Source organism: Drosophila novamexicana, unplaced genomic scaffold (genome assembly GCF_003285875.2).
Source record: "Drosophila novamexicana strain 15010-1031.04,08,12 unplaced genomic scaffold, DnovRS2.1 tig00000008-arrow-pilon, whole genome shotgun sequence".
Taxonomy (NCBI): domain Eukaryota; kingdom Metazoa; phylum Arthropoda; class Insecta; order Diptera; family Drosophilidae; genus Drosophila; species Drosophila novamexicana.
In genome coordinates this window covers 1,016,446-1,042,535 of record NW_020824765.1, presented here as the reverse complement: position 1 = coordinate 1,042,535, position 26,090 = coordinate 1,016,446, and the positions used below count along the sequence as shown (strand labels likewise).

The 26,090-nt window shown below is 44.3% G+C and overlaps 5 protein-coding genes across 9 annotated transcripts; 1 reads left to right on the top strand and 4 right to left on the bottom strand.

The window, feature by feature from the left end:
- The first annotated feature begins 233 nt into the window (after window positions 1-233).
- Window positions 234-12,458, top strand: LOC115762327. Of its 5 annotated transcripts, XM_030704496.1 has the most exons (7): window positions 234-317; window positions 1,922-2,931; window positions 3,492-4,635; window positions 4,720-5,979; window positions 6,759-10,559; window positions 10,614-10,729; window positions 10,798-12,458. In XM_030704496.1, exons 1-7 carry the CDS (start codon window positions 254-256, stop codon window positions 12,352-12,354), a joined length of 8,952 nt encoding a protein of 2,983 aa, XP_030560356.1. In that variant the 5' UTR covers window positions 234-253; the 3' UTR covers window positions 12,355-12,458. The 5 variants fall into 5 exon arrangements, with proteins under 5 accessions (XP_030560356.1, XP_030560364.1, XP_030560371.1 ...); XM_030704504.1 differs by lacking the exons at window positions 234-317; window positions 1,922-2,931 and adding an exon at window positions 3,114-3,158; XM_030704511.1 differs by lacking the exons at window positions 234-317; window positions 1,922-2,931 and adding an exon at window positions 3,384-3,436.
- A 2,394-nt stretch (window positions 12,459-14,852) lies between these two features.
- LOC115762372 (serine/threonine-protein phosphatase alpha-2 isoform-like) lies at window positions 14,853-16,026 on the bottom strand. The gene has a single exon (XM_030704553.1). The coding sequence runs from the start codon at window positions 15,873-15,875 to the stop codon at window positions 14,916-14,918; it is 960 nt and encodes a 319-aa protein (XP_030560413.1). The 5' UTR covers window positions 15,876-16,026; the 3' UTR covers window positions 14,853-14,915.
- Window positions 16,027-16,063: 37 nt separating this feature from the next.
- On the bottom strand, window positions 16,064-17,223 carry LOC115762362 (serine/threonine-protein phosphatase alpha-3 isoform-like). The gene has a single exon (XM_030704540.1). The coding sequence runs from the start codon at window positions 17,127-17,129 to the stop codon at window positions 16,074-16,076; it is 1,056 nt and encodes a 351-aa protein (XP_030560400.1). The 5' UTR covers window positions 17,130-17,223; the 3' UTR covers window positions 16,064-16,073.
- A 320-nt stretch (window positions 17,224-17,543) lies between these two features.
- On the bottom strand, window positions 17,544-18,565 carry LOC115768167 (serine/threonine-protein phosphatase PP1-like). The gene has a single exon (XM_030712704.1). It carries the CDS (start codon window positions 18,546-18,548, stop codon window positions 17,562-17,564), a length of 987 nt encoding a protein of 328 aa, XP_030568564.1. The 5' UTR covers window positions 18,549-18,565; the 3' UTR covers window positions 17,544-17,561.
- A 369-nt stretch (window positions 18,566-18,934) lies between these two features.
- Window positions 18,935-20,791, bottom strand: LOC115768250 (serine/threonine-protein phosphatase PP1-like). Its single transcript, XM_030712819.1, has 2 exons — window positions 20,597-20,791; window positions 18,935-20,529 (listed from the first exon to the last, which is right to left on the bottom strand). The coding sequence occupies exon 2, from the start codon at window positions 19,905-19,907 to the stop codon at window positions 18,951-18,953; it is 957 nt and encodes a 318-aa protein (XP_030568679.1). The 5' UTR covers window positions 19,908-20,529; window positions 20,597-20,791; the 3' UTR covers window positions 18,935-18,950.
- Window positions 20,792-26,090: the final 5,299 nt, after the last annotated feature.

The window sequence follows — 26,090 nt, the reverse complement described above, 5'->3', positions numbered from 1 at the left end:
ATACGTACTTGCTTTAGGAGCCAGAAGGTGGCCGGCAGTGTTATAAATAACGGCGAGCAGAAATTCGCTTTATCGGACATTCGGCAACAGTATCGTATAATCATAGTCGTTAATATAAGTTTATAAGTGTGGTTCAACACACATTGATACGGACGATCGCTAAATCTATAAAAGGTGCTCCGAACCTAGCCACAAAATTAGTCGCCCGATTCCACGTTTGTTGTTAATACGCGTCGGGTAAAACCCATCGATCATGAGACTGACCACATCAGGGGTAGCCCTGCTACTACTGGTACTACATGCCAATAACCCAAGTGGTACGTCAAATCAAGAGTGATTAGCAAGGATAATGCTAGTTCAAGTGTGGTGCTTAAATGTACAAGATTTATTGTTACAAAGGTGTTGATAAAAGACTACATACCGCGAATGATAAATCAATATTTAAAGCAGAAATATCTAAATGGAATACAAAAACCACTAAGAAATTTATCAAAATATCCTTTAGAACATATTCCAAGGAACGATATTAACTAGTGTAAACCTATATATTATTCCAAAGAGCATTCTGAATTTTAAATCATATTATGAGTGTTATCTATTGATTATATAGCAAAGTCGACCAAGCTTAAAAATAAATTTCACGAAATAAAAAAAAAGGATGGCAATGTTCACTTAAAGCAAATAATATTGATTATTCCGGTGTGTGTGTATGAAAAGATTTATTCTTTGGAAATATAAATTAAACGCAATCACGATAAATATAATATCTTGGATAATTTACTTTCTGCAATATGGATATGATAAATGTCAAAGTATACATTTTATAAAACTCTAGTCGGGAGATTGGAACGTTCCCATTTTGTGGAAATAACGCATAGTCTTCTCAGGCCCATTCTTTGTAGGAACCATTATTAAAAAATGGTTGCGACATCGCGGACCTTAAGAATGTAAAATATACCGTCTTTAACTACTAATAATTCCGCTAGCCTCTTGCCTTTTAAATTTTGTATGCTAAATTGAGAACTTTGAACGAATTTTAAAGAATGTACGCCGCGGAAATTCTAATTTATCAGTTCTGTTCTGTTTCTATTCTTTCTGTTAATGTATTTCTTTTAATTATATTAGTTTCTATAATCTCAATTTTGTGTATTAACAGTTTGGAAAGAGTTTTTTCGGACTATGGCTTTAGTTGTTGACCTTGCTTATCGCATGTGCTAGTTTCTATTTGGGTAGCCATGATTTCTACGAATTGATAAGCTTTAAAAGGATTAAAACAGATTAAGATTAAAGAAAGGGGAATTTCGCGGCGGTTGCCTAAAATGTAATTGATAAGATGCTAATAAATCTTAATATTATTGAAAATCAAAAATAAAGATACAGTTTGTTATCTTTATTTCTTCTTCAAAAGTAGTGTTCAAAATGTTTTAAGTATTTTTATGTGCAAATTGCGCTTATATAAACATTTGCTATCTCCACCAATAACCGATGTACGTTGGTCGTACGCGGTAAAACGATAAAGCAATTGGATTGCTGGCTATAAACAACCAGAGGCCATATTTCCCCGAAACAAATAGCCGCTAAGTTGGCAAGTGTGAGCATGTGTATATACATGTGCAGACTTGGTTGCCAAGCTGATGGTGAATAGAAAAATCTTCAGTGTTGCGTAAGCTGTCTCTCATATAAAAAAAAAAAGAAAGAAAGTTTATTCCTTTGAAACTCTCCACTTGTCACTTTATTTTTTGCAAATATATTCACAAACTTTTTACTAACAAGAAAATGTTAAGTCAGGACTCTAACCAACAAATAGTAATAAAAATTAAGAAGGTCTCCAAGCAACATTGAATTTCAGCCAGCCAATATTTTATTAAACTAATCAGATTTAAAAAAAAAAAAACTCACACAAATCTTTTATTTTCTGCAGACGCTTGGACACACAATTGGCACACGGGTCCAATTAATTGTTATATCTGCTCCAGTTTAGAGGAGTGCTCGGCCGGCTCAGGCCAACTACAGAAATGCGATAGCAACGATGCCCAGAGCTGCATGGCGGTCTTCGACAGCAGCGGATCAGTCATTCAGCGTGGCTGCAGCGACAATCTGGCGGCAACGTGCAGTGAGACGGATGCCAAATGCTACGAGTGCCGCTCCAGTGGCTGCAACAATCTGAAGACCAACACCAAGCTTATCGACTGTGTGGTGTGCGACGCTCAAGATGATGAGCACTGTGTCAGCGACATTGAGCTGGTCACGGAGACGCGGCAGTGCAATGAGCAGTGCATCACGGCACTGTATCCTCGCACCAGCGAAGCGGGCGCACCGTTGGAGATTGTGCGCACTTGTCTGGACGATCTGGACTTGGATGATCGCGAAGCCTGCGCAGAAGGTACAATGAGCACTTGTGTGGCCTGCGGCACGGGCAAGTGCAACACCGTGGAGATGGGCGTGCGCGGCAGCTGCAACGTTTGCACGGATGGCAACTGCGACAAGCCGGACTCTAAAACGTGCCGCGCTGTTGCCGCCAGTGGCCAGGAGCAGTGCTTCATACAGCTGGACGAAACGGACGAAATAACCGAGTTAGGTTGTCTAAGTCAGTACAATGTGAGCGATGCCACGCTCTTGCAGCGCGAAAAGCGTATCTGGACGTGCTCCGGCGAGAACTGCAATCTGATTTCCGAGCTGCCCACTCCCCAAACCTGTAAGCTTTGCAATTCCCGTACTGACATCTACTGTGCCATTGATCCGGCTCTGTCAACCTCTGAAACGGGATGCTCCCATCCTTTAAACACTGATTGCTATGCACTACTGCGCGACGATGGTCACACAGAACGCGGCTGTCTTAGCACACTGGACGAGGAGGATTATATGGATTGCCTGGTCGGCAACAATGCCACCAAGTGCGTCACCTGCACGGGCAATGACTGCAATGTCGAAGTAAGCGCATATCTGCAGATTACTATTGAATTATATATCCCTATAATTTACAATTTGAATCATGTTATTTGAATCATGTTAGCTGGGTTACCTTTCAAACTGGCAGCTGCCCGATATTTGAAAAAAATTCGGATATATTCAAAACTGCTTGACTACTTAGAAATTCCACACAACCAATTCAAAGCAATTCAAATAGATCGTAAATTGATGCGTTCCGAATGCAAAAAGTAACTTAGCAAAGTCGTCAGCTTCTGTGCATATCGCATATCTTGTCACAATTTGTTTTTTTAAATAATATAATTTGTATGATATAAGAGATTAATTGAGATTAGATAATTCAAATTGAAGACAAACAAATTTTCATAATCTGGGTTTTTTTGACTGATTATTTCCTTAAAAGAATATATCTGATTTTAATTATTTACTTATTTCTTGACCTTCCATCAATATCCCAAAATGTTCTTTCAAATTTAATTCGGTTGGGGTTCAGCTTGGGACTGTTTATGTAGATTTTTCTTTGATTCTAATTATGGAAATATATTAATATGTTTCCCCTTTAGCTGCAACCTTTGGAACGCCTAACCTGTCACGTCTGCGACTCCAGTGTTGATGGCAATTGCGAAGTAGCGCCCAACGCTGCAACCGTTTGCGTGAAGCATTCCGTGGATCAGACATGTGTGACCACCCTCGACCTGAACGGCAACACAGTCCGTGGCTGCGGCGATAGCTTGGACTGCATAAGCAGTGATAGTAAGAGCTGCCAGCGCTGTTTGGGCAACAACTGCAATACGGATAACTTGCGTCGACGCGCCGATGGCCAGCCTGGGCAGTGGGCTCAGGAGCTGCCACTGAGCTGTCTGAGCTGCAATGACACGACGACATGCGCAGCCAGCAGTCTGGAGAAGATTGCCTGCGCCGGCAACGATGAATATTGCATGACAGTATTTGACGCAGCGGGCGCGGTCAATGCACGCGGCTGCAGCAATGTCGTGGAGGCCTCCTTCAGCGCATATTGTGATGCCAATACCGGCAAATGCCACAACTGTAATTCAAATAGCTGCAACAGTGCCACCTCGCTGGAAAGCTACACTGAGTGCATTTACTGTGATGCCAGCCAGAATAGCGAGTGCGTCAGAAATCCCACAGCTGTGACTGCTAGGCGTCAGTGCAATGGTCAGTGCATGACGGCGTATAGACCACAAAATGGAACCAATGTTTATGAGCTGGTGCGTGGCTGCTTGGACGACAAGGATCCCGAGGACCAAGAACGCTGTGCCACAGGCGCCGATAGTGAGTGCGTGGCCTGCACGGGCAATGCCTGCAATGCAAACGATCTCAGTCTTAGTACGCTCAGCTGTTACATCTGCAATGGCAATGAAGACTGCGAAGATCCAGATATTGCTGCTTGTCTCCACTATAGTCCTACGGATCGCTGTTACATGCTGTTTGATGACACGGCTTCGGTTACGGCTCTCGGCTGTCTGTCCGAGCTTGAAGAGGACTTTATTGATAAATATTTGGAATACTTGGTCTACTGCAATGGGAATAACTGCAATTCCTTTGAAAATATTCCAAAGCCCAACGAATGCACCACCTGCTCTTCCCTTGATGACGAAAATTGTGCCTCCGACCCGAGCAAAATCACCCAGTTCGATACATGCAGCGTGCTGCCAAACACTGGCTGCATGACGCGTGTGCTGTCCGGTGAGTCCAACTACTTGGATGAGATCCTCATAGTATGCAATGGTTTCTGAATGAATTCTTATTACTTGGCGTTCCACATTTCAGATAACTCCACTCAACGCGGCTGTGTAAGTAGCTTGGCTACCAGTCAGCTGAGGGCGTGCCTAAAGGGCGAAGGCAACTGTGAGGTGTGCGAAGGCGCCCTGTGCAACACGGAGATCTACCCGGCTGATCGTCGTCGCTGCCAACGCTGTAACTCGGTTGAGGATCCAAATTGCGGCTCAGCGCCCAACGCCGCCAGCGTCTGCCCGCGTTATGATGAAGCCCAGGGTTGTAGCGTTAAATTGGTGGATGGTGCCACTTATCGCGGTTGCCAGACGGAATTCCAGTGCGATGATTCGGACAAACAGTATTGCCGCTCCTGCGCCGGCGACAATTGCAATGTGGTCGATCTACAAATCTGGAATATTGGCTATCCGGGCAAATGGGTGACCCCACCAATTAATTGCTATACCTGCGAGGGTCCAGCCTGCCAAGGCTCAAGTCTGGGTCTGCTGCAAAAGTGTACCAACAACAATAACCAGAACTGTGCTACAGTCTTTGCTAGCAACGGTTCCGTGGTGCTGCGCGGCTGTACCGATGAGCTGTACGCCGATGCGGACCTCACGCAGTACTGCGATGAGACGCCCGGCAGCTGCAAGTTCTGCAAGTCATCTGGCTGCAATAATGCTAAGGAGCTGGACAGCTATTTAGACTGCCTCTTGTGCGATGGGACCGAACAGGCTGAATGTGTACGCAGTGTCGGCGACATTTCCCGCAAAGTCTCTTGTCAAGGCAACTGCTTCACAGGACTGTATCCACGCAACCGATCGGAGCTGGACTCACCATTGGAATTGGCACGCGGCTGTCTGGACGATCTGGACTATGACGATCGTACGGCTTGTGCAGCCGGCAGCTTGGAGAACTGTGTTGTCTGCAATAGTGCCGCCTGTAATAAGGACGACGTGCCGGAGAATCGCTTAAGCTGCAACTACTGCGACGATGAGCAATGCGATCAAGTGAGCTCCCGAATTTGTACCTCATATCGGACCGAGGACGAGTGCTATATTCATGTCGGCGACCGCAGTATCGAGAGCATGGGCTGTGCCAGTGATCTAGAGAGGTCCTTCCTCGAAGCTAATCGACGCGACTTGCATCTCTGCAGCGGCGAAAACTGCAATATCAAGGATGTGCTCAATTTGAACGGCGTTGCCTGCAATGTTTGTAACTCCACGGACGAGGCCAACTGCATTGCTGGCGATTTCATCCTCGCTGCCGTCTGTCAACATTACCTTTACCCGCAGTGCTACTCTCACATCTCCGATGGTAGGTATCAGCCAAGTGGTTAATTTTGCCAGAATTTTTAGTTTTTAATTTTACCACATACGGACCCGCCTCTGACGCCACAAGGTATATGAATTCTTGATAAGAATCAACAGATGTCTGTTTCTATGCAAAATAATCTCGGAAAAGGCCTGATCGCATTACCATATAGCTGTCATAGGAATGATTAGTCAAAACTAAATTTCAAAAAAGTAACTTCATTTTTCTTTTGTAAATTCTTGGGCTAACTAGGTATTAACAAATTTGATCATTCTCATAACATAACAAATGCTTGCCAGCAGTCTCTACTCCCTATAAAAAGAATCGGTAAAAAATTGATTATGTCTCGAAAAGCTTATAATTTTTTAAGATGTCCCGACTAAGCAGACCGATACTGATATATATAATCATATAAAGTCGGTCCCTTTTTTTAACATATCGCTCCTTTATGAACAATGGGCGATAATAAAATCGTTTTATCCCCAAAAAATATCCCATTCTAAGTCATATACTAAGGTGCGAAGAAGAAGCAATTATTTCATTAAGTACAATTGAGATAGAAACATTTAGAAAAATGTTAAATTTTCAGTTTATACGTTTTCTAGTATAGTTCTACCAATTTATCGTGAGGGCAGCTCTAGACTTAAAAGCTTTTCAAACAAACTTTTTTTTTCCGATAACCCAATATTCAAAATGCAAATCCTATAGGTAGACAAGATCGATACGAGGTGGCAGTTTTATTTTTTAAAGCCTAATGCATTATGTATTCTTTTCACCAATAGATGGCGTTTTGCACCGTGGCTGCCTTATGGACACGGACGATGTACTCTTTGACGATTGCATCAGCGATACGAGCTCCACTTGCCAGATTTGCGATGAAAATAACTGCAACAAGGGAGTGTATCCCGCGGACTGGCAGAGCTGTTTGCGCTGCGACTCCAATAACGACGAGAACTGCGAAAAGAACCCAGCAGCCTATGCCAGCTATTGTCCCTTCTATGAGGCAGGCGATGTGTGCGTAACCAGCTTAGAGAAGGGTCGAACTCGCCGCGGCTGCCAGTCGGAGATCTACTGCGATGCCAGCCAGGTGGCGAGCTGCCGCGTCTGCGAGGACGACAACTGCAACGTGGTGGATTTGGCAGCCAACTACGTGGGTGAGCCGGGCAAGTGGCAGGATTTGCCACTGAGCTGTCTGGTGTGCTCAGACCTAGAGAGCTGCGCCAGCGTCACAACACCAACCACCTGTGAGGGCAACAACCAGCAGCTCTGCTCCACTGTATTCAATGAGGCTGGCAATGTGATAGCTCGCGGTTGTAGCGACGCTGTCCTGACGGAACACGCCACCTATTGTGACGCCAATTCCGACAAGTGTTTGCAATGCAAGTCGAACAGCTGCAACAATGCCAACAGCTTGACATCCTATGTAGACTGCTACCATTGCGATGCCGAGCAGGATGCTAGCTGCGGCTGGGAAACGCCCACGAAGACACGTAAGTGTCAGGGCCAGTGCATGACAGGCTTGTATCCGCGCAGTTCCGCAGTGGACTCAGCGCTGCTGCCCACCCGCGGCTGCCTGGACGATCTGGAGGAGGCCGACCGTGAACTATGTGCGGCTGGCAATCATGCCAGTTGCTCGGCCTGCACCGGAGCGCTGTGCAATAGCGGCGATATTGTAGAGACTCCCCAAGAATGCTACACTTGCACAGATAGCTATTGCGAGGACATGGTTAAGTCCAAGTGCGTCGCCTATAAGGAGAAGGACCAATGCTACCTTGCATTTGACAGCAATAGCATCATCGGTATGGGCTGTGCTAGTGACTTTGAGACGCAGGTCGTCAACGAGCTAGTAGCCCAGCAGCGTCTGTTGCTCTGTGAGGGCCAGAACTGTAACCACCCCGACATCTTGCCTGGTGCTAACAACTGTCTAGAGTGCAACTCTCTGTCCGATCCGCGCTGTGCTACCAATCCCAACCAATTGCTGACCACCGGCATCTGTTCTATTTTGCCCTACACCCAGTGCGTCACGCATATTGACGCGGCGGGCACAACAACGCGTGGCTGCGTGTCCAACTTGGAAAGCAGTGACTTTTACGAATGCATAATGGGCACCTCGGAGAAGTGCGAGGTGTGCACCGGTACCAACTGCAATGGACTCAGCGTTTTCCCAGCGGATCGGCGTCGTTGCCATCAGTGCGACTCAGCGACTACGCCCGAATGCTCATCTTCTCCCAGCAGCAGCGCAGTGTGCCCTGTTTATGATGCCGAGGACACTTGTGTGACCACGTTGAAGAACGATGTCACCTATCGCGGCTGTAGCTCCAGCTTGAGCTGCACGGAGCCCAACAATACCAGCACCTGCCGCGTATGCAGCAGTGACAATGCCTGCAACACAATCGATTTGGAGCGCCTGAATATCCACGGCTCGCCGGGCATTTGGCAGGAGCCACCCATCAGCTGCCTAACCTGCGCCAGTGCCTCCGAATGCACCTCCGGCGGCGGCCAATTGGAAAAGTGCGAGGGCAGCGACAATTGTGTTACAGTCTTTGATGCGACCGGCGATTCCGTGACTGCGCGTGGTTGCAGCAGCGCATTAGAGACGACCACGTCCAGCTACTGTGATGAACAGCCTGACAATTGTCCGCGCTGCAATTCCAATGGCTGCAATGTGGCGGACAGTCTCAAGGACTATGTGGAGTGTTTAGTGTGCGATTCCAGCGTGAATCCGGACTGTGTACGAGATGCCACAACGATCAGTCGGACTCGTCCATGCCACCAGAGTTGCATGTCCGCTTTCCGGCCACTCTTCGGTGAAACTAACGATCCCAGCTACGCCCTAGTGCGCAACTGTTTTGATGACTTGGAGGAGCAGGATCGCCAGACCTGCGACACGGACGCCAACAAGTTCTGTGCCAGCTGCGAGAACGACAAGTGCAACAACGAGGATCTGTTAACCACACGCCACAGCTGCCTGAGCTGTCGCGGCGATGAATGCCAGGACGCACAACCGGCCAGTTGTGCCAACTATCGCGAGGCAGATGAGTGCTACTTAGAGTTCGATGAGCAGCGCTCCGTCATTGCCCAGGGCTGCCTCAGTGAACACAGTCATGAGGAGATTTACTTGCTGCAGCGCTCGAAGCGACTGCTGACCTGCACGGAGAAGGATTGCAACACGTTGGATTCGCTGCTCGAGCCCCAAAGTTGTCTCTTGTGCAGTTCGCGCACAGATCGAAATTGCGCCGTGAATCCTGGCAGTGTGAGCAGCGCCACCAGCTGCGTGTTAACGGGTCTGCCAGAATGCTATTCACGTGTGCTGGGTGACGGCTCCACGGAGCGTGGTTGCCTATCCAGCTTGGAGGAGGATGAGTTCCTAAGTTGCTACAATGGCACCGCAACAGGCTGTGCTTCCTGCCTAGGCGACTCGTGCAACAAGGAGGTATATCCCGCAGATCGCACCTCGTGCCATATTTGCAACTCCGAAAGCGATGCCAACTGTGAGTCGACGCCCAACAGCCTGTCTGTTTGCCCCGTGTATGCAGCTGGCGATGCCTGTGTGACTAATCTGCGCGGCGGCATTACCTACCGAGCCTGCGCAAGCTCGCTGAGCTGTGAGCCCAACTCCAAGACCTGTGTCATCTGCGAGGGCGATGGCTGCAACGTTGCTGATCTGGCTGCTGCTTCAGATGATAATCACGGCAAGTGGCAGGATCTGCCCCTAACCTGTCGCAGCTGCGTGGGCGCTGACTGCCAAGAGACCAGCAGCAGCAGCAGGACCACTGAGCGTTGTGCGGACAACAACGAGCAGGATTGTATAACAGTGTTTGATGAGGCCGGTGTGGTGGTCCGTCGTGGCTGTCAAGATGCCATTGAACAAGATGAGCAGCTTGTCAGCTACTGCGCGACCAACTCCGCCAAGTGTCCGCTGTGCAAGTCCAACAACTGCAACAATGCAACTTCGATATCACAATACAAGAGCTGCATATACTGTGACTCCTTCAAAAGCACATCCTGCTTGTCGGACCCGACGAGCACGGCACACAAGCGTCGCCAATGCCAGGGCGACTGCATGTCTGCGCTCTATGGCAGCTCCGAGGCTGGGTTAGATCTCATACGCACTTGCTTAGATGATAAGGAGCCAGAGGATCAATTGTCCTGCGCGGCTGGTAATGATGCCAATTGCGTGTCCTGCTCGGGAGACGACTGCAATGTGCAAGCCGTGCCCGCGGATCGCTTAAGCTGCTACCACTGTGAGAACGAAGACTGCGAGGAGCCCGAATCCAAGCAATGCGAGATTTACAAGCCTAACGACAGTTGCTTCCTGTGGATCGACGAGGAGAACAGCATCAAACAGGCGGGCTGTCTGAGCTCTTTCCGCAACCAAGATTTGGAAAGTGTGATCAAGACAAAGCGCGTTACTGTTTGCGAAGGCGAGAACTGCAACACACCCCAGCTCCAAGTTCCTGTCAAGTGCGCCGTCTGCGATTCTCGTGAGGATGCCACATGTGTCACCAATCCCCTAGCAGTGGACAGCTTTAAGACATGCAGCCAGCTGCCGCATACACACTGTGTAACCAAGCTGGAAAATGGCAAGTCTGAAATCTAGTCTGATAAAGCTTAGCTAATTAATATTTTCTTTTTAGATGGTGCAACAATTCGTGGCTGCTTGTTTGACCTGCCTCAGTCCGAGTTTGCGGCCTGTCTACTAGGCAACGATAGCAATTGCGAGGTGTGTGCCGAGGACGGCTGTAATCGCGAGGTACGTTTCACTGGATCGCAGCTTGTCGCCAGAGAACAGGTTAATAATCGAACATTTCACCTTCCTAGATTTTCCCGGCTGATCGGCTGCAGTGCTACAGTTGCAGCTCGGCGGACGACAGCAGTTGCATTTCCAATCCCACCCAAACATCGGTGTGTGCCTGGCTCAGCGATACGGAAACCTGCCAGACCCGGCTGGAAGACAATGTAACGACGCGTGGCTGCAGCAGCTCGATTGGCTGCAACGCCACCGACTACCGCAGCTGCCGCAACTGCGTTGGCAGCAACTGCAACTCAATTGATTTAGCCAATCGTGTGGATGATGGTCAGCATGGTTTATTCCAAGATTTGCCATTGAAATGTCACAGCTGCGAGGGCGAACATTGTCACAGCTCCCTGGGCCCGGCCGTGGAGTGTACACTGAACGCTGAGCAGGATTGCAAGACGGTGTTTGACCTGGACGGCAGCACGGTACGCAGACGCGGCTGTGCCGACGATGTGGATAACTACGAGGATCTCTACTGTCGCCAAAACCCCGAGCTCTGCTTCACTTGCAAGTCCAACGAATGCAACGATGCCTGGAACCTGGCTGATTACACGAGCTGTGTCTTCTGCAACTCGGCGACAGATACTGAGTGCATTACCTATCCACAGAGCGCCGACCTTGCCACGCGCCAGTGTGTGGGCAAGTGTATGGTGGCATTGGTGGGCAAGGATGTGTTACGCAGCTGTCTGGACGACAAGGAGGCATTCGATCGTGTTGCCTGCACCAGTGACGAGAGCGGCAACAACTGCGCTGCCTGCGAGGACGGAAAGTGCAATACATTCCCCTTCCCGGCAGATCGTTTGAGCTGCCACGTTTGCACTGGCAGCAGTGGCTGCAGCTCAAGCCATGCACAATCCTGCATCGCCTATGAGAAGGACGACTTCTGCTTCGCCAAGTACAATGATGGAGCCGTCGAGCTTATGGGTTGCGCAAGCAGCCAAAACAGCAGCGATCTGCAGCATTGGCGTGATTCCAATCTGTTGCATGAATGCGCAAGCAACGACTGCAATGAACTGAGTCGCCTGCCCTCCAGTGACGTTTGTCTGGCTTGTGACTCCAGCAAGACGCCCGACTGTGCCCAGTCGCCCACTGACGTGACCAGCACGCAAACCTGCCATGCACCCTTGGCGGACTGCGTCACCCGAATAGAAAATGGACACACCATACGTGGCTGCCTGAGCAGTCTGAGCAGCACCGAGGGCACCGCATGCGTGGCCAATGGCACCTGTGCCGGCTGCGCCGGTGAAAAGTGTAACGTAGACATCTTCCCGGCCAATCGGCGGAGGTGTCACATTTGCGATTCGACCAGTTCCAACTGCGAAGAAGAACCAAATCATCTGGCCATTTGCCCCATCTATGCCGCTGACGACACTTGTGTCTCTGCCCGTGGATCCGACAACTACATACGGCGCGGCTGCGGCAGCCAACTTCAGTGTGAGCTCGATGACGAGGAACATTGCAATGTGTGCAACACGGATGGCTGCAACACGGTCAAGTTTAACGGCTCCGCTGCGCTCAGTGGCTTTGGAGTTGCATTGACTCTCCTCTGCGGCCTGGTAGCCAGCGGCTGGCGGCTGTAGTAGCAACTGATCCCCATCCACCTATCACTTACTTGCCATAGCTCATAGTTAAATAGATGTACATAGAATATATTCTATACGAAAAAGCTTAAATTAAAACGACAATATTTTAGAATCATATACAAATACTGAGTACTTTTTCTTTTATTTCAGCGGATATTACCCTCCCTCATACACAGCTCCTGTGACATATTGAATCAAAGTAGTAAGCATAAATCGATCGAGTAGTAAGCATAAATGCTTCATTCATGTTTATTTCCACAAAATTTTCCACAGTTGCGGGTGAAAATTTTCAATACTTTATCCAAGCTTAAACTTAAATTACTTAAAGCAAGGTAACTACAGTACAAATTTTAGCTTACTAGCTCTTGGACGGATCAAGTTTTCTCTCCTCTTTTTTCCTAAGAACACAAATGAAGCTTTTGACAATATGACAAGATATTAAAATAGAAGCTGGCAAGTAAATGCCATCAAAGAGCAATGTTTTATGTTACTCATGGCCATATACGATTTATCTTAGGCTTCTTTATCCTATCGCGATTTTGACCAGTAGCTTTGCATTTGGGATAAAATTGCTGTTCCCTAAATTGCCACCCATAAATCTGAGCGTAATTGCTTATTGCCATGTTTAGCAATTAAAAGCAAATCAAATGGCGAGGCGACAAGTATTTTTGTTGGTCTTTTCATTTGAATTGCTATAAGTTCATAGAGTGCCGCCAGTTGACCACACAAATTGTCAGTTGTAGTTAATCTTGATGGCAATAGAAAGTGACAAATTGAACTAAATTTCGTTTAGGGGGAGCTTACGTGCACCCAAGTTTCGCTTTTATGTGAGCTCTATTATTCTACAATTTGGCAATACCCAAATTTCAATTTGTGCTTTGTTCAGGCCCATGATGAGTTAAATCTTAAACTATGGCAATTTCCATTTGCATTTTATTTCCAATGGTTGCGTTTAGCAATTTCTTCAAAACTCCTTAGAAGCAAGGGGTGGGTAAGCACGGTTCCCGGTTGGCAAGTTTCACTTTTCAACTTTATTCGAGCACGAAATTGACGTGGCAGACGCACAAGATTTTTTCGTCTAGCCCCTAAAGGCAATGCGAGTGGAGTTTTGGGAATTGAAAGAGTTTGGTACAGACGTTTCTCTGTGTCTAGCCTGGTTGTAAACAAATAATGTAAAAATTCGTATATACATGTGTTTACACTTTTTTACTAATTTTAGAGAATAATATGAGCCACAATTTGACAAAAATGAAGTTTCCATATGCGTAATACTCTGTTCACAGTATATCGAGCAGTAATATATATTAAAAATAAAATAGCTCACCCAATTGGACTAAATAATAATTCATAATCTAAAACCATATACAACCTAAGACGTTTAAGCGTAATTTGCGCATTTATTTGCCAATGAAGTCCACAAATTCTTGTCTTGAGCTAGATGTTTTGATCCGTGTAAAATTATAATTTACCCACATCAAACAATATTTGATTCCACGAATGATCGATCACAGCACCTGCCATGGCCGTGTTGTTGCTTTAATCGCAATCACACAATGATAACTTCATGCAGCTGTCACAACAAACCGACCGTTAACCCAGCAGTTGTTGACCAATTTATTTAGCCCCGTTTATAGAAGTGGTTGCTGCTGCCGCCGCCCAGTGCACACTGCCCACCACTCGCCACTCAGTTGCTGACAGCGACAGCCACATTTAAAATCTATTAGTTCACCAACTGCAAATGCCGGCAATTGCCAAATGGACAACTGGCGGCTGGCGTCTGGCGACTGCAACTGCAGAGCCTGTTTCTGTTTTCAGTTCATGTCCGCGCCAGCAGAGAGCAAACAAATTTAATAAAGCGTCGCATTCGCAACCAAAACTGGATCTCACCCCCGCCAGCCAACCCGGCAGCAAGCCAGCGCTTCGTGTGCTGTAAATTATGTGCAACAAATAAATTATTTTCAGCTCTGTCATTTGATTAAAATGTTTAAGTGCAACACAAGGCAATGGAAAATAAATTGCAATGATGTTGCACGCTGACGGGCCACGGGGCGGGCCAATCTGTTGCATGCAACATGGTGACCCAACTGCTGCAAGAACTTTAACCAAGCTTGTGTCTGCGATTCAATCAAAGTGAGACCCTGTTTTGCTTGCTCTTTTGTGTTTAAAGTTTGTTTTTAAATAAAAAATGAGTTTTTGAAAATGGGAAACATATAAAAAAAAACGTCGCACTTGCTTGATCAAGAACATATATAAATGATGGGGTCGAAGATGCATCCTTCTGCCTGTTGCAAACGAACATATTATGCCGTTCCCCATATTAGCATATCAGCTATTACAGCAACGTTTAATATTAATAAAAACGGACAATCCAAAATCCATCGCCTTTTGTAACAATTTACATAGCAGCTAGCTTTTGGCAAGCGTTTCAGCCAATTGATCATATGAAGCACCCCATTCACATTAAAAATTCCAATAAAAAGATATTTACAAAATAATTTATACGACTTGTAGCTCACACAAAAACACATCACATCAATATTGCCTTCAGATCACATAGGTTAAACCTTGGCCTGTACCTTGCGTAGACCCGACTTCTTGGACGGCTTCAGAACAAAAAACGAACACATAAGCGTCTCATCGACGGACATCATAGCACCTGCGTTATCGAACTCGCCGCAGTAGTTGGGGGCCGAGAAGATTGTTATAAGCTGGCGCTTGGCAAAGAACTCGTACCCATCTTCGACTACTTGATGAGCACGACAGATCAAATCAAACTTGAAGCGATGCACAAACTTGCCCACCGTATCTGCACCGAATGTGACACTAACTCCACGATCATTATCGCTCCAGCCCATAATCTTGGCATCCGGATCGGCCCATAGCAAGTCGCAGAGCAGACCTTTGTCGGGAACCTCGCAAGGTCGCGGTAGCTTAGTTATTTGGGTCATGTTGTTCAGTTCAGGACTGAGCCCACCATGACAGCAGAAAATCTTCGTATCCACAATGGCAGCCACCGGCATGCAATTATAGCAGTCCACAAAGGTTCGCCACAATTTGACGGTATAACGCCGCTTACACTCATCATAGAATCCATAGATGCGGTTGATGCCAGCACTTTCGTGATTTCCACGCAGAACAAAGAAGTTTTGTGGGAACTTGATCTTGTAGGCGAGCAACAGGCATAGCGTCTCAATGGATTGCTTACCACGGTCCACATAATCGCCTAGGAACAAATAGTTTGAGGCGGGTGGATAGCCGCCGTAGTCAAACATCCTCAATAAATCCGTAAACTGGCCATGTAAGTCGCCGCAAATCTTGACCGGCGCTGAAAGCTCCAGCAACATGGGCTGCTGGAGAAACACATCCCTACAGCGCAGGCAGAGCGAACGAATATCCGTCTCGGTAAGATGCAGTTGCTTGATTCGCCGGACGTCAATAATGTTCAATATAATTTGGTCGATGTTTGCTGCTTCACCGACTACTGAAAGACGCTGCGACTGCGTTGCTTGCACCGCCATTTCAAGCTCCGCTTTAAACTCCGATGCGGATGCGACTCGTGCAGCATACAACGAGAATTTGAGTAGGTATCACAATGTTAACGGTTGGAAACATACAAAATGGGCAGCATCTACTTCTATTGATAAAATGGTACAAATGTTGACGTGACGATTAGTACTGACAAATGCCGCCAGGCTCCTCCTCAGTTCAGATTCAGACTAAAGATTGAGTTTTTGAGCATCACTCGCTAGTATTTTTAATGTTTTGCCGCGAAAACTTGCCTTGCGGATCTCCATTGGACGCAGCACGTCAAACGTAATAACCAAATCCTTATCAACGCCCATTGAGGCGCCCGCATTATCATAGACGCCACAGTAGTTAGGTGCCGAGAAGATGGTTACAAGTTGCCTCTTAGCGAAGAACTCGTAGCCATCTTCCACCACCTGATGAGCTCGACAGATCAGGTCAAAGTCGTGCTTACGTAAAAACTTCTCAATCACATCGCGTCCAAAAAGAAAGCTAACGCCACGATCGCTGGGCGAATAGCCGAAGGCTTTGCGATCGGGATCACTCCACAACAAATCGCACATCAGACCCTCGTCCGGCACATCAGTGGGTCGTGGCAACGATTCAATATCGCTTAGATCCATCAGCCTCTGGCTCAAGCCGCCGTGGCAGCAAAATATCCGTTTGGATATAATGGCTGCCACAGGCATACAATTGTAGCAATCGACAAACGTTTTCCACAGCTTGATCGTGTAGCGTCGCTTACACTCATCGAAAAAGCCGTAGACACGGTTTATAGACTGCGACTCGTGGTTGCCACGCAGCAAAAAGATATTTTTTGGATACCTGACCTTAAGTGCCAGTAAGAGCGTTATTGTTTCCACCGAATTTTTACCACGATCCACGTAATCGCCTAGAAACAAATAACTCACTTGCGGCGGAAATCCGCAGTGTTCCATTATCCTAAGCAGATCCGCAAACTGTCCATGCACATCGCCCACAACACGCAGAGGTGCATCCAAATGCAATAGCATCGACTCATCCAGAAAGGTCTCTCGCGCCACGTAGCACAAATTGATTAGGTCTTGCTCGAACAGTGGAACCCGCTGCTGCTTGCTTGAGCGGAACGACCTGAGCCTGGCTATTATCTCGATTAAAGTGAATTTTACCTCCATTATGAACGAGTTTCTTTGAGATTGATCACTCCGGTTCGAAACTGGTGAGCCCAGGTTATCATTTTTGGGCCTTGCAGTTTTCGGCGGGCCCATTTCATGTGAGTTTTGTGTGCTTTTTCATATATATATATTTTTTTTTTTTCTTTATTTTAACACAATAATAACATATTTTACAATGATAACCATAAACTGTCAAGAAAAACATTTCACGATTTCAAAATGCCAAGGTCCTAAAGCATGATAACGCACTTACGTGAAAAACAAAGGGGTGCACTTAAGTGAATATACTATAATTTGCAATTTAAATAATATAAAATCATTGAGTTATTGGTTTTTAATAAGACCATTTCGGTTTATTAATGACACCCTTGCATATTACAAATTTTGACCGTCGCCAACCAATTCAATCTTCTAATACATTTATATATATATATATATATATATATATATATATATATATATATATATATATATATATATATATATATATATATCATGATGAATAGCTAGCAGAGCGCGTAATTCTTATCTATACAAGCTTGATTCGCGTGAAAGAGTGGAATTTAACGAGCTTGCTAAACGTTTAGCACCTGTTATGACTGTATCAGCAGTAAATAATCTTTTTAATGCCTTGCCTTGGTAGATGTCAAAGGTGATCATCAGATTGCAATCGATGTACATGGTGGCACCAGCATTGTCAAAAATGCCACAATAGTTAGGCGCCGAGAAAATGGTGACCAGCTGGCGCTTGGCAAAGAACTCGTAGCCATCTTCGACAACCTGATGTGCACGGCAAATTAAATCGAAGTCGTTGCGTACCAAAAACTTGTCCACGACATCGCTACCAAATACCCAGGAAACTCCGCGTGAGCTCTTGTTCCAGCCATAGCTGCGATCTGGATCAGACCACAGTAGATCACACAGTACGCCGGACTCCGGAATATCAGTAGGTCGCTGAATACTGTTGATCTGGTCAATACTTGTCAAGCTTGGACTCAAGCCCCCATGACAGCAAAAGACACGATGCGAGATAATGGCCGCCACTGGCATACAGCAATAACAGTCCACAAAGCTTTTCCAGAGTTTCGTGGAATAACGTCGCTTGCACTCATCGAAAAACCCGTACGTCATGTTGAGATCTGGGCTCTCGTGGTTGCCGCGCAGCAAATAGACGGTCTCCGGATACTTAACCTTATAGCAGAGCAGCAGCGTCAAGGTCTCCACGGAGTTTCTGCCTCGATCTACATAATCGCCTAAAAAAAGATATCGTTGATGCGGGGGTGACCCCTTGTTCTTGAATATGCGCAACAGATCCTCGAATTGTCCATGCAGATCACCAACAATGCAGATCGGTGAACTTATATCTAAGCACATCGACTCATTCATAAAGGTTTCGCGTGCCATTCTGCATACCGCCTGAATATCACCCTTAGCCAATTTGATGGTGCGTTCCTGTTGCCGAGGCCCGGTCTCGAGTATTCGTATAATCTCATTAATATTTGGATAGAACATTTGTAAAACACTTTTTATTATTGATCCGATCCGTTTATTTTTGTATTTTTAATATTTTTTATATTTTTTTATGTATTTAATACTTGAGCAAGTTTTTGATGTATTTGAAAGGAAGAGTTCTGACAAGATGATGTATAGCTTCTATGATCACATGCCGGAGACGACCCCGAAGATTTCAATACAGACCAATTCGCCTACGTACTAACTAAAATCAGTGCCAAATATCTCTTTACTCGTTGGGAGCGTCATTTAGTACTCATTTCATTTGGTTCCGTATTCCATCTAGACAGTTCATCAGGTCGCCAGGATAGTCCATTCTATTTATTGACCAACACGTCCAGCACCAATGTAGCTATTCGCACCCTTGGAAAATGTAGAATACTTGTAACTGGCAGTATCCATCTATTTTTTCATTCTTTCCGGCGCTTTCTCCACAAGGGCAGTGAATTTGACTTCTCCCTCGCGTTTTTTCGGTTTCATTACAACCAGCGTAATATTTAGAAGTTCATCAACGCACATCATGGCGCCGGCGTTGTCATATTCGCCACAGTAGTTGACCGCAGAGAAGATGGTTATAAGTTGGCGCTTGGCGAAGAACTCATAACCATCCTCTACCACTTGATGGGCGCGGCAAACCAAATCTAGGTTAAACCGAGAGATGAACTGTATGACAATGTCAGCGCCAAAAGTGAAGCTTACGCCCCGTGAGTTCTTGGCCCACCCAACGACGGCCGGATCAGGATCGGCCCAGAGCAAGTCACAAAGCAGGCCATTTGTCTTGATTTCGCATGGCCGTGACAGGCTGCGTATATCATTGAAATCATGCAGCAGTGGACTCAGGCCACCATGACAACAGAATATCCTGCTACCAATAATGGCCGCCACGGGCATGCAATTGTATGTGTCCACAAAACACCTCCATAGTCGCACTGTGAAGCGGCGCTTGCACTCATCGAAGAACCCGTAAACTTGATTGATGCTGGCCGATTCGTGATTTCCGCGCAACAGAAACATGGAAAACGGGAACTTGACCTTGTAGGCCAATAATAGGGTTAGCGTCTCCACAGAGTGTTTGCCACGATCAACGTAATCCCCAAGGAAGAGATAACTCGCTTTTGGTGGATGGCCTGCTGAGTCAAAGTACCGGAGCATATCCCCGTACTGACCGTGTATGTCACCCAGCACATTTATTGGGGCTTCTATCTCCAGAAGCATTGGCTCCTCAATTAATACACCACGTGCAATCTGTAAAAGCTTAAAGATGTCTACTTCCGGCACATTTATACGCTTATCGAACTTCCAGGCAAGCAATGTATCGATCAGGTCGTCTAAATGTTTTGGCAATAGCATTGGTTTCATGATTTATATAAATGTATTGATATTGCATTGAATATTATAATCTTGAGCATATGATAGTGTGGATGGCCAAATATAGTGAAGAGAATTTGAAATCACCCCAATGACTGAATCAAATGAAAATAAAACTAATCTGACAAGTAAATCACATTGGCTACAAAATATGGAATAAAATGTATACAACAGCGAATTGTAATTCCATGGAGATTTACAATCGAATTTCTATGCAATATGGTGGCAGTAGCAATGGGTTATGTCGCATTAAGATAACTCTATCCAATGAAAAGCCCAAAATAAGTTGGAGTGTTCAACATACACCACAATGCGACCCTCTAAATTAACTTACAACAAACCGTCTTTATATACTTATAGGTATTCATATTTAGTTATTTATATTGAAATAAAAGATTTCGGAAAGTTAATATCGACGAGTAAGATAATAATATTAATACATAAATGCATTTCTCACAGTGTGAAGCAAACTGCGAATCTGGGTTTTGTCGTTGCGTTTTTAGAATGTTTTGAAAGGTAGCTCGGCCCGAATTTAATGCGTATGCATATTAATTTGAATATTAAGTTAATTTTTAAGGCCTTAAGTAATTAATCACACAATTTCTTGCAACGCCTATAAATGAAAAGAATCTTAGCAATGTCCGGTATATTGAGCTTGCCCTCTTTTAATTTCCGCTTACCCCAGAGCCAATACGACAAGTTGTCAGTTCCATTTGTGCCCGGACAATCCACGGAGATTCCAACACATGTGTCACCATTGTGGCAGCCAGTGCAGTAACCAAATCGTCCTCGTCATTTGCAGCAACAGCTGACGCCATGCAGGTTTATCATCAGAGGTGTGTACGTGCCTTTGTCGTTTATTAGTTTGTGCTGGACACGGTTGGCGTCCAAAGGAAATTAAAATAATTCAAGCATGAAATTTAATTTAATTTTTGCAGCTGCAAAAAGTTTCTACATGGTACACCGAATGAAATTGTCTTATGAACATGACTCAAGACTCGGAAATTTTTAATCGAAAAGTTTAGGTTTTATTTTTAAGAACATATATTCTTCATTTAAGAACATATATTCTCTTGAAATTAAAGAAAGTAAAATACTTTACGGAACATGAAAACACAAGGAGATGAGTCAAACCAAGGCACTACACTTTCAAAAATGAGTCTCTGAAAAATTGAGCTCTAATGAAAAGAGGTATCCAAAGAGTGAAATATTTTAAGATAAAATATTCAATATATTAGATTAAATATGATAACTATAAAACAAGTTTTAAATGGTTGGTAAAAATTAAGCCATGCATAAGGATTAAAATTGTTCGATATTATGGAAATAAGAGGAGATATAAATAATAATGGCTAGGTCTACTCAGCTCGTTGTTCTATACAAGAATTTTTGTACTTTATGTGGTCGGAAATGCTTCCTTCTGCCTTGGTTCAAGCTATAAACATAGCTTTATTCGAAAGTGGTCGATTAAGAGACACCCTACAAGATGCAGTGATCACAGGGATGGCAGAAGCTTATTATTATTGATTTGCCATTAGCATCTGCCGATCATAAGGTGGCTACTATGCTTTTATATACTTTACCCCATTAAAGAGTATATCACAGAGACAACAATTCCAATTCTTAACAATTTTTTCCATTTAAACAAATTTAATCCTACGCGAAGGCAAAACAAAAACAGCTGGCACAAAACTAAATCCAGACAATTGAATTTGTTGCGGTGATGTTTTATATGGAAACGACCAACTGCAGATTCGCGATATACTTCCAACACACATGAACATACATAAAAATATGGGCAACACCCCCATGTATGGAAATATTTGTATTTTTTTAGCAAGGCTCACTGTGTGGTATTATTTAAATTGAATTTGCAAATTAAGTTTATTGTGTTACAGCGAACAGAAATTTATATTCTATGTGCGATTATTGTTTCGCCTTTATTTTTCCGACTCTTTTTAACGAAGGGCTTCACTGGGCTTATACGATATTTATTTATGGGCAGCAACTTGTTTGTTGTGCCTGGTTCGCCCTGGATGAGCAGCGTGTCAGGTCTACGAATCGGATGGGCATATATTTTATTGTATTGACTACGCTTCAATTGAAACAATTGAGCAATTGATTTGCATGCACAGAATTTGTAACTGGGATTCCCATTGAATGATTTATGACAACGCGTATTCCGTTTCATACGATTTTCTACAATAATTTACATTTGACAAATAGTCAGTAAATAACAAAAGCTTTAAAACGAGAGCCATCAGCTAACAGAAATTCCGGGAAGGCAAAAAATAAATATTCCAAGCTAAATCTATCAGAAAAGATCATTGGTAACACGTTTTATCTGCTTTAGCGATTAAATGAGGGAAGTAGACACACTGAACGATATTGAACTAAAACTTTTGTGAACGTATGCCATAAAAAAAATTTTCAAATTCCTTCTCACTTCCTTGAACAAATATGTCTTTACTTCCTTTTCCTATTGGGGCATGCAAAAATGTAGTGTTAAGGTGGAGAGTTATTGAATAACAAAAAAATACTTGTATTTGTTTCACAGTTCTTAAAGTATTTTTTAGTTTTAGATTTTTTATCTATAGATGACAAGTAATTCAATAAAGCCATTACCAAAGATTCCAAATAAAAGAAGATTCGTACAAGAGCTTGGCCAAATTAAAAAAAAAATAAATCTGTTTCAAATTCAAAACCTTTGCCAATTTTCACATGCTCACATAAAAAGATATTAATTTCTAAGTTGGCGCCATACATTCACTTCTTTTGAACTGTTTAGCCGGAAAAATATCACGCATACGCACTGTCGTGCATTGCACCCAATTTACATTTACTTGGCAAATTGTTAACAATTTTTGCGCAGCGTCTAGTTGGCACCATTTGGTCAGCCAAATACAAAAAGGAAGTAAAAACTTAGTATTCGGATAAAACTGACTTTTGAATACTCTGTTAACAGCTTTATAAACGCCTTTTAAGTCTGTAACTTTCGATAATATAGGTTTTTGCGATTCATTGGAACAGAGGTGGAAGTGACCTCAAAACTGTTAGCTATATATGAACGTAGCTACCTGACAAAAGTATGTGATTAATCTTGCCTTAAGCCCTGACAAATATATATGTGCGAATTATAAGACAGCTCGCTGCAGTAGTGTCGGACAGGCTGAAAGGCGGATAGTACTTAAAACAAATATTCTTTTTTCAGCTTGGAAACAGAGTGCTGTGCTGTATATATATTTATTTGTGTATACAAATAAATTAAAAATCATATAAAAACGGACACAGCAATGCAGATCGCTTTTAGCTGGCGCCTGGGCTGCCGTCACAATGACGCCTATGGGCCAACAACCCTGGCGCATCACATTTTCCATTAAATTCATTTGGTTCAGTTGCACATTTCTTGACTTTTGTGTACAGTACAAATAAATAGAAAGCAACGAGAGATAAATGTAAATAGGAAATGGAATGCATGACTGGTCGAAAAATTGTGCAGTGCTTGCGAAATTATCCATATAAAACGCTATGACTGGTATGACCCGGAAAAAATGTTCAACGGTCAGCGAAAAATGTAACACAGCCAAAGAATGTAAGTAATGGCAAGTGTTAGAAGGGTAAAATATGTGTCAGCAGGCGCTTTAAAGAGTCGTAAAAATAAGAATACTTTAGTCAAGCTGACAGGCGACTCAAGGGAGCATTGAAGGGATTCGAAATGTGGATGAGTGGAGATCGAATCGAAGCACGCTGTGATGACTATTTAAAGAATTTAATAATTATAATTCTAGGCAGTTATGAAAACCCTTCTAAATGCTTCCTATTACTAATTTATGGCTAACGAGCCCCTTTTGCAATGCGGTCACGTAAATTGTTCCAGTTTCAGGTTCCATTCCAGCTGTTGCAGCTTCGCTTAAGTGACTGTACCGTGGAACGTGTCGCGTGAAACAGCTTGTAACTGGCCAATCCGCCTCCACTTTCAGAGGGGATAACTGCTTAAAACTGAATATTAACCTGAAACTGCGCTGACCCCATCGAGGGCATAGAATGCATTTGGCTGGCCGCTTAATTATCCCGCACGTAATACTCCGACAGCCGGCGAGGTGAGACTAGCGGCAAATATTTGGCAGGTAACGCCTGCGCCGGGCAACTGTACGTGGAGTTGGAGTCCAGGTAATTAGCATCAAGTGCAGTGCAAATAAATTAATTAAATGCAAAGCACGTGCATAGCAGCCAGTAAAATGTATTCGCTAACCAAAAAGCTCGAAGACTAAGTGCATAATTTATGTAACCAAGTGATAAACTTAACGGGGGCAACGATTACACAATAACGGTCGGTAATGGGCAAGGAAAATTATATGTGAACGCCTGAAACTAGGCAACAACTATGCGTCTAAGACGACAATTTATTGGGGCACAAGTAAATATTACCCACTTTCCAAGTACAGACAACCCTCCACTAAGCCAGTCGGTCAGCTGGTCAGATGGTCAGCTGGTCAGCTGGGCAACCCCTAGACAATTTAAGGGTAAACGATGCTGACACAGACAGCACTTCGAAATCGACGGGTGCCAATTTTCTGTTGATTACACGACAACAGTGTTGTGTTGTGCGCACTTGCCACCCTTTGTTAAGTTGGGGGTGTTTCTAATGGGGTGGGGAGTGACAAGGGTCAAACGAAAGTTTTACGAGCACTCGCTGGCATTTAAACTACAGCAAAACTGTTCTAGTGAAAGCCGTTTAATGTGTTGTTGTTGGGTTTTACTTTATTTATTTTAAGTTTAATTCGTTTGGTTGCAAAAAGGAAATTGGTTTAAGTGGAACGGACGCACAGGAAAACAGTCGGCCCAGAGCCAAATAGATTTATCTAGTGAAAGTTTATCACCTGCTGGGCTGAAAGGTGTGGAGCGTGAATAGAAAGTTGAAGCTACTGCGACTGACAGTTTCGATATTGGGGCTTAGATAAGGAATGGTTTCATATAAGACTTAACTTAGCAGGGCTGCCACTTAAGTTTTTTGATGGTGGAGTAATTGTCTTTTAGCTTACATTAAAGAAAATTGAGCTGAGCGAACCAGTAAAAAGTGTATTATAATTTTAAAATGAAATCGTTCAACCGCTGGTTAAAGCATATCACGTTTGGTCCGGAATGGCCAACTTTTCATTCTATCATTCATTCAATCTGTGCACAAACAGAAGCCATATTATAAATCTTCAAATATCTGACAGGGCCTGCATGTAGTTTGTCTGCCATTCCCGCTGACCCATAGCCCCTCATTGTTCCATTACGGGCAGCTTTGCTGCTTGCAAAATCATACATCAATTTTGAAGCCACGAAAATAACATAGCCAGAGGGGGAGGTGTGAAAGATTTGCTCCCCTTTCCCGCAAGCGTACCCAGTTGCTATGACAACAAATGCCGCAACTGATGTGAATGCGAATGCGAATGCAGCCCGGCAGTTGCACGGTTGCAGCTCCGAGTTTGCATTTAGTCGCGAAATTTTTGACGCACTCGTTTTGGGCACTGTCAGGCATGGCAAGGAATTTGAAAGTGATGTCTGCCAGGCCGAAATTGTCAAAACAATTAATCATTGATGAAGAAAATGTACATGCAGCAACCAAACCAGCAGTACGAGCGACCCCACCAACCACAGCAACCACAACAGCAGCTACAGCCGCTTGGCTGAATTTTGCATATTTGCACCAAATGTCATTAGTTTTCCTGTTTGCCGACAGTTGTCCATTTGTCTTATGCTATTTACCCATATGGTCATTGCACTTTAAATTGTAATCTATTTAGCATTAGCAAAATTGCACATAATTGTTTTAAATAGCTTGATTGAAATCCAAGCAGCAACATCATGAAAATTTTAATTGCGTTCCGTATGCACGACAAATGACGCCTCCAGAGAAATAACATTGTAATTTGGCTTGAGACAAGCAGCTGAAGCATCCTTTAAGGCATAATTAATATTCAACATTAATATATTTAATTGCCTTCATTAGCCAGATAATTCGACTGTCTAAACTAGGTCGTTGCAAGTCACAGATGTGCACACACTAAATGTGTTCTTAAATTGTGTATGATCTCTATTAGTTTCAAATTAGTTGGTAATCGGAAACTTCCTTTAAATATTTTATTCGATATTTATCGCTTTTCAATGGTAAGAGCTATTGAAGAA